The sequence below is a fragment of the Poeciliopsis prolifica genome, unplaced genomic scaffold, assembly GCF_027474105.1.
Source record: "Poeciliopsis prolifica strain line A6 unplaced genomic scaffold, Auburn_PproV2 SCAFFOLD022, whole genome shotgun sequence".
Classification (NCBI taxonomy): Eukaryota; Metazoa; Chordata; class Actinopteri; order Cyprinodontiformes; family Poeciliidae; genus Poeciliopsis; species Poeciliopsis prolifica.
Window position 1 is genome coordinate 1,478,846 of NW_026562397.1, and position 12,591 is coordinate 1,491,436.

Here is a 12,591-nt window from a genome sequence, read left to right on the forward strand (position 1 = left end):
TCAGCAGTAATGTTTATTGTAGAGGTGGCCAGCTGAGTGGTGGGGTAAGGTCACCGAAAAGAGGAGCAGGGAAGGAGGTGTGAAGGTGACTCTGACTTTCTGCTCTCAATACTCAATGGAGACCCTGGCATCAGGAGCGTCTGTGTGCAGCGATGTCTCCATAAAACACATTAAGCTATCCTCCCAGTACTCTGATACTTGGCCGGCGCGGTTAACACATCCATTTTGTTGACCAGCGATCTAACGTTGCCCAAGTTAACAGAGGGGAGAAACCGCTTATAACCTCCTCTTCTCCATAAATCTCTGTTGTTTCTTCCTTATTTCTCTCCTCCACTGTTTGTTTCCTCCTCTGGAACCTCAATGTTTCCTTCTACATTTGGGGGTTTCTGTGGGTCTGGTCACCGTGCCTCCTGGCTTCAGCTCAATCAGCTGATCCCTGGTGCAAATCAGGGCAAATTGTGGCCGGCAGAATAAAAACAGTATTACCACAGCAAAGAAAAAGATCCAAACTCTCTTCACTAATACTGTTGAAAAAGAGCTTCTTGTAACTTTCAACAGGAAATTATATATGTAATAAAAAACATAATGGTAGGGGAAATGCTGCTAAGCTGTTCTGCCTCATGTATAATGTCAGAAAGCTCAGTGCCTGCATATCATCACTTAATTACATAATGAGTAACGTGGCGGGGTAACCCATGACTACAGATGAGTAAACTGCAGGCACAGGAGATCAGAAAGTAGACGGCAATGACAGCAGATTTTACCTGGACAAGCTGCAGCAAGCAGTTTCAGCAGAAACATTTCAGGAAGGAAACATGATGAACTGCCAGTCAAAGGGGAAGCAGAGGACAAACTGAACTAACTCATTATTCTCTGTTCACCCCTCAGCAGTCACTAATAAGCTTTTCACAACAGAACTGCATAGAAACAGACTCACTCTCTTCTCATCTGGGACTATGTCGTTGCGGCCATGTTTTTTGGTCAGATGTGGCGCTAGAACATCGAAGCGTCTGCGGAACTCTGAGAACACCATGTGGTCTGGGTAACCTGGCAACAGGGAGAGAGCAAACTGTGATTCTCATGGAAAACTCTGAATTCAGCTTAACTGGAAGTTCTGGTTAATGAAATAATTTTGGTAGCATGATGCAACAGTTGCTAGCCATGCTGCCGTCCGTGTCGTCTTCTCCCAGTTCTTGCTCAACATTTCATGAAGTGAGCTGAGTTTGGACCCGATCTCAAGCTGCTGAAGCAGTTTATGTGCAACTCAGGTCCCTGATTTGGCTGCAATCAGACAACGCCTCCCTTTGACTACCCCTCCACACCACAGCAACTCACAGGGCAGCTCATCATTACTGCTGCTGCAGGAGCTGTGCCTCTGGTGAGGACAGGACCCACAGTCTGGTGCTCTTTTGGATACCTTTAATTACCATGGAAACAGCCAGAGACAGGTCTGGATGTGAGCCAAATCAGTCTGCTGATGGCAACTCCTCCCAGACTAGGAAACACCACAATTTCTTAAAGTGACAGTCACCTCCAAAAGAGAAGAACCCAAGTACAGAAAGACGCACACAATGGGATTAATATCTTAAAGAGAGGATCATGCATCAGGAGTTATCTACAGAACAGTAGTTCTGTTAGTCATGATTTCATTACCAGACAAAAGAAACCAAACATGGCATTGGTTTTATTAACTGTCAGTTTTAGACCTGGAGATGATGGCATCTGATCAAGATCCAAATAAAGATCAGGACAGTTTGAAATCCATCATTCTCCAGTTAAACGATCTTCTACCAGGGTTGGATCAATAACTTCATAATACTCGCTGTAATTTAAACGACCAAATAAACCAAGTTGCTCCTCTGTTTGCTCTAGTCTCAACTGTGTGGTAGTTTCCATCATGAAGGTGTCAGAATGCCTCACCTTGCCTGTAGATGCGCAGGGCATCTAGCAGCTTGGAGCCCCTGAGCTGAGCTCTCAGGAGGCCCACATCTAAAGTCATCAGCCCCGAATCAGAGCTCTCTCCATGGGGAGCACGGGGGTCGCTGCCCGCCACTGACTCTGCTTTGGGCAGCAGACAATGAACGAAGTGGACCTTGGAACGGCGCACCATGTCAATCAAGGCATCCTGAAGACACAAAGATGGATCTGTTGGTTTAGTTTGCAAACAAGATAATGCACTAAGCCCATCTTGCAATCTATATATATATGGCGATGGTTCAGTATTGAACTGAATGCTGTTGACATTCAACAGTGGAGTGTGTTTTCCTTTGCTGTGACCTACTAGAGCTTCTTCTCCATTAGTCAGGTGCAGCTTCACTATGTTGAGAGTGACTAACATGTTCCTTACAACACAGAAGCAATTGGAAAGTCTGCACACAGCTTGTGGGTTAAGTCAACCCCGCTGACAGATTCAGATTCAAACAGATTTTATTCAGCCAAGACTATAATTTCTTCTAAGAAATGAGGCAGGAATCTCTTTTTAAATGATAAAAGACATTTAAAAGGAGGTTTGAGAAAATAATTAATCTGTTTTTATTTACACTTTCATAAGAAAAACATGTTTATTATTATTTACATCCTTCTCAACAATGACAGAGAAAAGGAATGTTGAGTGTCAGGTGAATATGTGAATATATAGAAACGTGAAAATATAAATAAGTTGAAGTGAAATGAATTGAATTTGGGTCTGAAGAAGTCTGGGATTTACTATTTCTGCATTCCCTGTTTGTTTAAGTAATTTATGATTTCAGCTTGTTGGTTGCTTCCATGTGAGCAAAACACATGTGGATGTAAAGAATTTCTGCCTAATAACCGCTCTGTGTCTTGTGCCATTTCATTAACTCACCACTTGGAGTTTGACCTGGATGCAGTGACTCTTCTTCTTGACAGCAGCGACTCCTGTGGTGAAAGTTTTCCTCATGCTGGTGGCGCGGCGCAGAGCTAGCTGAGAGCTGCCCTCCAGGCCAGCGATGGAGCCCGACAGCACTGTGGCCCCGCTGGACCGGCCCAGGAACAGACCACTGATGTTCTTCCTTGGTCACAAAAACACGGCTGTCATTTGCAATCATGTGCATCGCTAGGAGGTTGAAGCGCTGACTTTCTACTTGATCTGTTCTGCTGATATTTACCTGTTTCAGCTTATGAGGATATTGTAAGGTAAGTGTAGGTTAAAATGCTCCTAAAGTTGTTCTAGATGATGAACACGTGTAATTTAACATTAGACTCCCCTTGGAGCTACAGGCTCATAACCGGGAGGTGTGAGATACTCTAGGCATCTCAGGATGGCTGATTAATCAGGCAGAAAACCAGATGGAACCTTTAGTCATTGTTTTCCAGTCAGCACTTTTACAAGCTACCATTACTTACATTAGATCATTAATGGAGTGTAAAATACAATTTTCACTGCTTTTACTCATGAATGGAAAGTGAAATCCATCCATCTAGGGAAGAGCTCAGCAGCATTATTGTAATTCTGGTAACCAACTCTCTCTACTCAGCACATATTTCTTGATAAACCAGACATTGTGGGAGTGTTTGCTGAGGAAGGCCGTACTTCTGAGAGTCTTGGAGCAGAGTGGCAGCACTCTGGGCTGCAGGATTGTTCTTAGCATGGCCCAGCCAGCCCTGAACGTTGTACTCCACCCAGTCCGTTCCATGGCTGTGGCCCAGAAGGAAAAGGTGAGACTTCTCCCCTCGCAGTAACAGACTGGCTTCTGCAGTAAAAATGACACTGGTCAGTTTTTATAATCTGTGGAATCCTAGATTAGGAGGCAGAAGATGACCTTTGTTTTCTCCCAGACCAGAACTAAAGTAGCTAAAGAGTCTCTCCAGCATGAGCTCCTCTGATCCTCCAGGTTTAACCCCCTCCTCCTCCATCAGCCACAAAAGGCCTCGAGCCTCTTCCATTCGGGCCAGAGAACGAACCTGCAGGGAGCACAGAGGGAAACTCAACTATGACTTCTTTCGTCTCAGCTCATAGAATCCTGAGGACAGAGCAAAGAGAGGAATGGATGTTTTCCTCTCACCAACGTTGTGTGAAGAAAGAGGACATTGTGACTGTCCGGTCCAGCTAATGACTGTTCCGAACAAAGTCCAGATCTAAGCAGACTTCTACAATCTGAAACAAGTTTGCTGATGCTCTTTTGCAGACTTTTATACATAACAGCTTTAGTTACAACTAGGACATTAACTGTTTGTATCCTCTCCACAGTACATAAAAACACAGCTGAATTAGTCCTATCAAATATTTTTATTTAGATCTGCATCAAGTTATAGGAAGCGTACAGCAAGAAGACTATTGGACTGAATCAGAGTCAACTGGGGCTCTTTACAGCGCTGAACACAAATGCCCCTAAAGCATCTTTTTTATTATTATTCTGTTCTGAAAATTGTTTAACTCTAACTTTCCATCTGCTGGTGATTATTAGAGATCAGCTGATCAGGACTGAAAGTGCTCACAATTACTAAAACAGAATAAAGCAGGTAGGATCAAACCACCATGAAGGAATTAGGTGTTTCATAGCCCTGCCTTTGATCTGGGCTGCTGGAAGAACAAACCAGAACTGGGTCGAGCCCGAGCCCTCTAAAGAACTGTGTGGTAGAAAAAGCTCTACCCCCAAATTCCCAGAATGCCTCCATATAACACCATCATACACTCGTGAGATGTACTTACCAGAGCTTGTGGAGGGGCTTGATCAATAGCAGCTATAGACAGGGAGGAACTGGACTCTACGTCATCTAAAACAAGCTCTATGTTTTCCTAGAAGCAGGGAGGATAACAGCTGAGGTTAGTGAGCTACATCACATTCACACAGGAATCATCGAGTGACGCTACGCAGCTCGGGCAGTAAGAGACAGAGAAAGAGAACTGAACCAACTGTGCACTCACCGAAAAAATGTTCAGCATTAAGTCAATAGTTTACTTAGACATGGTGCAGATGTGCAGTATTTGGGTTTAAATCCAGAAACCCAAGTACTGCACACAAAATAATGCAGATGTATAGAAGGCCTTGGAATGTAGATATTTCCACAAAATATTAATTATCGGAAAATGATTACATGCCATCTTATGTACATGTAGGGTACAGCAAATATCATGCTCATAATAACCAACTGTTGCTTTGGTGGTCATATTAAGTAATAACCCCAGCACACAAGCAGAACAAATCAGCGTTGGCCCTGGGCAGGGCTAAAGACCGGGCCCTTCATACCCAAATAATAAAGCTCATGTTAATATAATTTTGCAACATAGACATGCCCACAACAGCAGGGCTAACAAGCTTTGGCACCACAGAGAGCAACTATGTCATTCTGTATTCTGTTTTCCATCAAACAGACATGAAGTACAACAAACCAAGAGAACTACAGAAACATGAGGTTAGGTGCTCCCTAATAATGAAACAACACAAATTCAAAGCTGTTCAGCACCATGGATAGCAATTGGATCATTTTGACACTTAATTTAAACTCAGAACCTGGAGCAGCTAGCAACTGCAGAAGCTAGGTTTATTGTTGACGTGTTGAGCCGAGCTTGCAGCAGCGCGCAGTATAAGGGCACGCAGTGGCAAGTGCCAACCCTGCCGCACGAGCAGCATGTTGCAGCCACCTCCGGATCTTTGCAACACTGTCACTTACGCAAACTGGATGATTTGTAAGGTGCTCTTGCAGGCAGCTCCACGGTAAGCCTAAACTATAAACAGCCTAAAACCATGAAGTCATGGTTATAGGGTTATATAAATACTGTGCTCCTCAGGAGAGGCCCTGCCTTCTCCAGCTTTCATCAGAAGGGCTTGGATCCCTGAAGTCCTTTACTGCCTAAAGAGGAGGGTCTGCCCTCCCAGACCCTCCTCAAAACTTCGCCCCTGCCCCAGCAAGTTAGGCAAACTGATGAATCAATGAATCAACCACACACACCAGGTGTCAACCTGCACCATGTTGGAAAAACCACCAGCTGCATCATCAACCGCCTGACTTTACAAAGCCACAATGCGATCTTTGGCGACCTCTGGTTTGGTCCTACTGTCAGATACCTGAAATGTCTACTGGGACCCTCTGATGGAAACCTTCATTAACTGTTCTGACTGTCAGATGCTACAGAAACCGCTAGTGTGACACCATCACATCACTGGTAATGCACAGGTGTGCCGACTGCTGATTAATCCTGTCGTTTCCATAGCAATCTCTGGTCTGGATGTGGGACAAGTTTTGCCCAAATGAAATAATTTCTTCAGAGGTATAGACATAGTGCTGAAGTTCTTTTATCAGTATGTGCATGTTTTTGATTGTGTGTATAATGCCATGCTCGCTGTACAGGTGCACCTCCTTATATCTTTCCAATTCCTGGACAAAAGTCCGTTCATGAAACAGAGTCTGCAGCCTCTCCTGGGTGTAGTTATGGCAGAGCTCCTCAAATGTAGCTCCTCTTTGCTGCTGAGCTAGGCGAGGGTTCTGGAAACCCGGCGTGTCCACGATCAGAATGGAGCAGAGGGAGTGCTGGCTGGACTTCAGAGCCCTTAGAACAAAGATTTGATGATGATGAGGGAATATCAAGAGAGAACAACAGAACATTTCTTGACAAAAATAGGGTCGAAAGACAGGGCAGGGGAACAGAGGGGCAAACATGGAAATAACTCAATTATTGTTCAGAAGTCATTGTTTAACAGGTCACAAATACGCTTCAAGTCTAAACACCAAAGAATTAAGTCACATTCCAGGTCTCGATACAAGTTAAAGTTTTTAAGGTTTTTTGACAAGTTTATGTCATGAAGTCAGAGCTATAAACCATTTCAAAGTTTAAATTACAAATTTAAAAATTTCGGAAAATCTCTGCTGATGCTTTTAAATATTAACCAGAAACAAAGACAGCCAGAAAATAAAGAATGCAAAGAGCAAACTGATCCATCAGACAAAGATTGAATCCATGTTTACCATCTACAAGAGTACAAATCTGTTTTTATAATTTTGACAAATCAAACTAAGCCCAACAGAGCCCATTGGATCCGCCCCCCTCTGCTCACTATCCTGACCGCATCCTGACAGAGTTTTTTTCTTAAGTCACACATAAGACAGATAGAGTTGATGCTGCTTTTTACTGTAAATATTAACTGGGGGGGCCCTGTCAGAAAATTTTGAATACATTGAACAAACTGATCGAACACTAACATGAAAAAATGACCAGATTTTTAAAGAAAGTAAAAAGTAAGACAGGTAGACCATTTACTGTAGAACATGATTGCTTTACTTTCACCAAATCAAGAATGCAAGAGACCCTAACCAAGCAGTCCTCACAACCTTGGTCCTCATACATTTGGAGGACTGATGAGGATTTATGGTCCTCTTTGCTGCCATACACAAATTAATAATAATTTATTTAAAATCCATTTATATCTCCAATTAAAATCTCAAGGACCAATTCACAAATTAAAGCAATTAAATCATCGTCTTGAGCAGACTCAAGACAGTAAGAGAAAACATCAGAGTATGCGTTGATGTCAACACACAGTTATCACAAAACTCAACCCCAAAAAGAAACCTTAGTAATAAATAAAAACAAAAACTATGAAAAAACTAGGTTTGTAGAAAAGATTGTGTCAATCAGAGGCTTTTGGCCAGTAGCTGCAGGGACAATGAAAATATTTCACCTGTTTATGAGAGAGATGACCACTGTGAAGACCTCTGAGTACAGTCCTGATGCCATGGACTCCAAACATTCCAGAGCTGTGAATTTAGAGCCTATGAGACAAAGGGGGCAGGGGTCACGACAGCTTAGAGCCAGAACCAGAACCGAACTACCAGCAGTGTCACTCGGCTGAATCAGGGTCGACTGTTTTATCATTTGGCTCATTAATAATAAACATATAGCAAAAAGAAATCTCAGTGCTTCCTAAATATAAACACAGATGTAGAACTATAGTTCTATACAGAGGGAATTTTTGATCATCACTGAATGTTATCGAGACTTAAATGTACCATGCTGAATATATAATGCTCTCCATAAAATTGTAGATAACGCAAGTTATTATGTGTGTGAATTATATAGTTTATTCTCTAGCCAAGGAATGGAAGCAGACACATTCATGGAAGTGTTTTTTGCTCCTCTCTAATTTTATTTATAAGCTTTATTTATGGTAGACAGACGAAGTGCAAACTAGGAGAGCACCGATTTATCGGAGCCGATTTTCTGAATTTTGGGAGATTGGTAATTGGCCGATACTTACATGTGAAGATGATATTATTCCCAGATCTTACTTGCCTCACCAAAGATCTAAAAATCAATCACTGTCCTCTTTTGCTCTGCCATCAGAGAGGTTTGACTGATACACAACAGGTCATGTCTGCGAGTTTGCAGTTAACAATAGTCACCTCACTGTTGCCAACTCAGTGACTTTCTAAAAATTTAAATCTCAATTTCAGACAAAAAAACAATAGTATTGGCCAAACTCGGAATTGGCAGGTCAGGCTTTTTAAAGATTGGCTATAAGTGATCGGCCAGAAAATTGCAATTGGTCCAACACTAGTGTAAACCATTTCAAGAATTAAACACCTATCTGACAAGAAGTCAGCATCCAAGACAGCTCCAGGCTTTAAAGCTGGTGGTTTACCTAAGTTGTCGCCTGTACCAGCATCATCCGGGCCCCCTCTGAACAGCGGCTGCATTCCCCGGGTCTGGTTCTTAAAGATCAGAGAGGACAGCTCATCCAGGGTGCAGCCCAGTAGATAGGCTGCCTTTTGAGCCCATTCATGGTGGGCAAACTGCCTGCGTCCTGCTGAAAAAACACAAGTATTTCTAAAGCCTTAAAATCAGTAACAATAAAGACGAATATGGTGAACATAAAATGTAACAGCAAAGATAATGAAAAGGAAACATAAGACTGGTCTAATAGACTTCCTGCTACTGTTAGACTTCTGTTGAATTGGTAACTTTGCCCTGCCAGCAGATGCCAACAAACACAAAATCAGGAATGTGTTAACCTCAAGAGGACAGGATTACTCTAGAGACTTCTGGAACATGAAGAGATGAAATCATGGATAGATCTTTAAAAATTCAACCATAAGCTGAGCTTCTATGACTATAACCTAGACTGGTTGTTGTTCTTCTGTCCTATCCTGTTCTGTTGCAGGTTGCCTTCTAAAGGATGACCCACTATAAATGGGCCATCATCTCCACTCACATCTACAAACAGATGAACACATGGATCCTCGGCAGCAGAGTTTGCCAGGGATTTTAGCTATGTCCAATGCCTTCATCCAGATTTCTCCAGTATCCTAATAGAAATTTACCAAAGACTGTTGGTGACTACCACAGGATGGAACATCCAGAAAATGTACATATTTCTGCTAGTGTTGGGGTGAGGAATACTGCTAAAACCTGACTGGTTTAATCTGGTGGAGGCTACAGCAGGATGATGAACCTTATCCTCCTCCTCTGAGGCAGATCCATGAAGTACAAAGTTTAAAAGTTAATAGTTTAAAAGTTAATACAGGAAGCAACAAGGTGTCCATTTTATCCCACTTCTTTAGAGACAGGCTAAATAAAGAGCTGCAATAAACAGTCACTAGAGGGGTGGAAAAGTCATGATCTGCTGCTGCCCAGAAGGGCTGACATGACAGAAACACACAAAACACTAGATAGAAGGAAAAGCAGAGGAGGAGGATGGTGATGATAATGCAAACAAATGAAGGTTTGGACAAAATGAGGAGGGAATCAGGGCAGAAAAAGCAAACATACAGACTCTAAAACCAACTGTTGTAAGAGGAAAATACTCATTCCATTACCTTCGTCTTCATCTGCATTTGATAGGACGCAGCATGCAAACATGCAAGTAAAGAGAAGAAGTTAGACAAAACAGTTTATGGATGCAATTATTCATGAGAACCAACCAACAAAAACTACCAGGAGCCATGAACAACCCTGAAAAGCCACTGAAACACTGCAAGCGTTAGTTGATCACACATGTTCCCTGTGGTAGCAGAGATGAAAGCAATAGAACATCCTACTAATGAAAATGTGGCGTATTTAAAGATGGAGAGGTGGACGTTCCTACCTTTAGTGGCTCCTGCGGCCCCTAAGTGATAAATGGCTCCCAGAATAAGCCAGAGAGCCCTCTGTTCCTCCACAGAAATGCCCAGCACCTTCATAGCCGCCTGCAGCTTGGTGAACTGCTGCACGGCCCTCTGCTTGTCTTCAGTCTGAAAACCACATCGGATCAAATGTCCCAGATTGCTTAGTGGGATGGCACATGTGCTGGGGGAGCCAGCAATGAAAAAGGTAAGCAGCCATTTACCTTGGAATGTGAGTGAATCCCAAAAGCACTGCTTTCATTCAGCTGGTTAAGGTGCAACTCGGTTCTAAGAGGAAGGTCAGACACACAGTGAGCTCCTATTGGCCTTAGACATGAAACTTCATGTTCACTCTCCCTGTTAAACAACAGTGAACCACTGGGTGTCGCTACTGAGCTATCAGAAAGGAAGTAATGGAAGCCAGCGCTCCATCTTCATGACAGTTGGAGTTTTTCCAGGACTGGATTATTTACAAGTGGAAAACATTTAAGACAGCTGCCAGTGCTTCCAGGAGTGGAACAGCAGCCACATTTACCTCAAGTCTACCACAGGTGTCCCCCAAGGATCAGTAAACCCATCAATCTTTACATCAAAAATGTCTTATTGGCTGAATTTAAACACCATCTACTTGATCATCTCTTCATTTTTGCCACCTCTTCATTTCTTGTTAACTTTAACTTCTGACATGACTTCTGTAACTTTACAGAAAGTTGCAAACCCATCATTTAAATCCATAAAGTGAAGATCACAGCGTTTTACAGGTTTGTATCCAAGTCCACAAAATCCTACACCCCAGGATTTTCAGTAAGGCTGAGATAAACGTGATCCTAAGCAGAGGAACTGCTTAGGATCACTTACAAACAGTTTTGTTTGTAAGTCAAAACAAACAAAACTGATCAAAGAACAGGCTAACAGTAAGTCAGCATCATCACCTCAGAGTGCTGTCAGCTCCAGCCATCACATAGTAAAACACATTGAAGGTAGACTCTGCTTCAGGTCTTCTGCTCACCCTCAGTTTGTCCAGCAGCATGGTCTAAATAAGAGGAGACAACTTTAGTATTAAATTAAATATTGTGATCAGGGGGCATTAAAACCATCTGACAGCTTTGTTACCTGGATGGAGGCAGAAGCCACCTGTCCAGCCTGATCAAAGTCCAGGGACACAACATGAGAGAAGCGGCTGGCGTTCATGTTCATGGTTGTGGAGCAGTTGCCAAAGGCCTCTAGTATTGTGTAGACCGCCTGCCACTTCTCAGCTGTTTCAATTGGAGATGGAGAGGATTAATTCCCATCCCTCATTCCATGGCAGTCATTTAAAGAGAAGCTTCAGTTCTGCTCTAACAATGTAAACACTTTGTCTACCTGCTGAACTAAAGAAGGTACTTTGAATGTTACAGCATCACTTTGAAATAATTGATAACTAGTTTCTGTTAGGCCAGGAACTTCCTTCAGTCTCTGGTTGGAGAGGTCGAACCTCCACTCAGAAAATCTGGGCTCTACTGTGGACTATCACTCTAATCCCAGCTGGGGGTCATTCTCTATGGAGTTACAATCATTAGATACAGTTAATCCCCAGATCATTCACACCCCTGGTAGGTTTAGGTTAAAAGAGACAGTGACACAATAGAACCAAGACATCATTAGCAAGATGACCTACTGTGCTTTCATTCTGTACATTGCTTTTTTATAATAAATATTTTACGCAGAGTACTGTACATTGTATGGCATTGCATAGTTCACAATTTTGTCTGTAGTAATTGGATCCAATGGGGGCGTCATCTTATGGTAAATCAAAGCTTAAAGATTTGAACGATTTATCTGCAGTTTTGGAGGAAGAAGCCAGGTGGAGTGATGCAGAGGACAGAGCTGATTCTAATGAAGGGCTGGAATTACATTTATTAAGCTATATAGATCAGAAAGCAACAATGACTCAAGTGTTTCTGGGAGGAAGAGTCAAATGGTTAAGGGTTGGAGCTAGACATCTGTCACCTCCAAATCACTGAACGGCAATGAGCAGATCTATGAACATAGAACTTATTCATCTTTATTCTGGTTTAATTCAAATAATTCAACAATTTAAAGTAACTAATTCAAGTTCTGCATGTGTTGCAAAATATAAATGTTCTGACCATGGTGTTTAGTAACCAGTCTTCCTATTCCTTCTATTTCCACATCTGGAGTTTGATTTTTCTATTTTTGATAACTGTATAATATTTATGTTATATTTTTGTACAGTACAGAGGGATTATGAGTCGATGTTGCGCTGCGTTAGCACACATTGTACTGCGCATATTGCCAGAAGAAAAAAAGCAAGAGTATGTTCTTGTAACTGTTTAAACTATTTAAAATTAGGTCAATAAAATTATTTACAACCTGCAGTCAGCACAGGTCTCCTCTCTTCGCCTGTTCGCTGCTGCAGATGTTGGAGGTTTTATTTTTATTACAGCGCACTTTTGATTTCTGTAATTAATTTAATCTGTGATACAGCGACTGATACTTCCAGTCAGTGAGCAACCACAGTCGGATCAGATT

The 12,591-nt window shown here is 42.3% G+C and overlaps 1 protein-coding gene across 1 annotated transcript in view; it reads right to left on the minus strand.

Moving 5' to 3' along the window:
* The window catches only part of myo18ab (myosin XVIIIA b), a 58,941-nt gene that overhangs the window by 20,566 nt on the left and 25,784 nt on the right, over positions 1-12,591 (minus strand). The window contains 13 exon segments of the mRNA XM_055045458.1: positions 938-1,047; positions 1,921-2,125; positions 2,846-3,032; positions 3,554-3,713; positions 3,783-3,924; positions 4,673-4,759; positions 6,319-6,511; positions 7,641-7,731; positions 8,601-8,765; positions 10,044-10,188; positions 10,284-10,347; positions 10,992-11,092; positions 11,173-11,315. Of these exon segments, the coding sequence (XP_054901433.1) occupies positions 938-1,047; positions 1,921-2,125; positions 2,846-3,032; positions 3,554-3,713; positions 3,783-3,924; positions 4,673-4,759; positions 6,319-6,511; positions 7,641-7,731; positions 8,601-8,765; positions 10,044-10,188; positions 10,284-10,347; positions 10,992-11,092; positions 11,173-11,315 (1,793 nt within the window).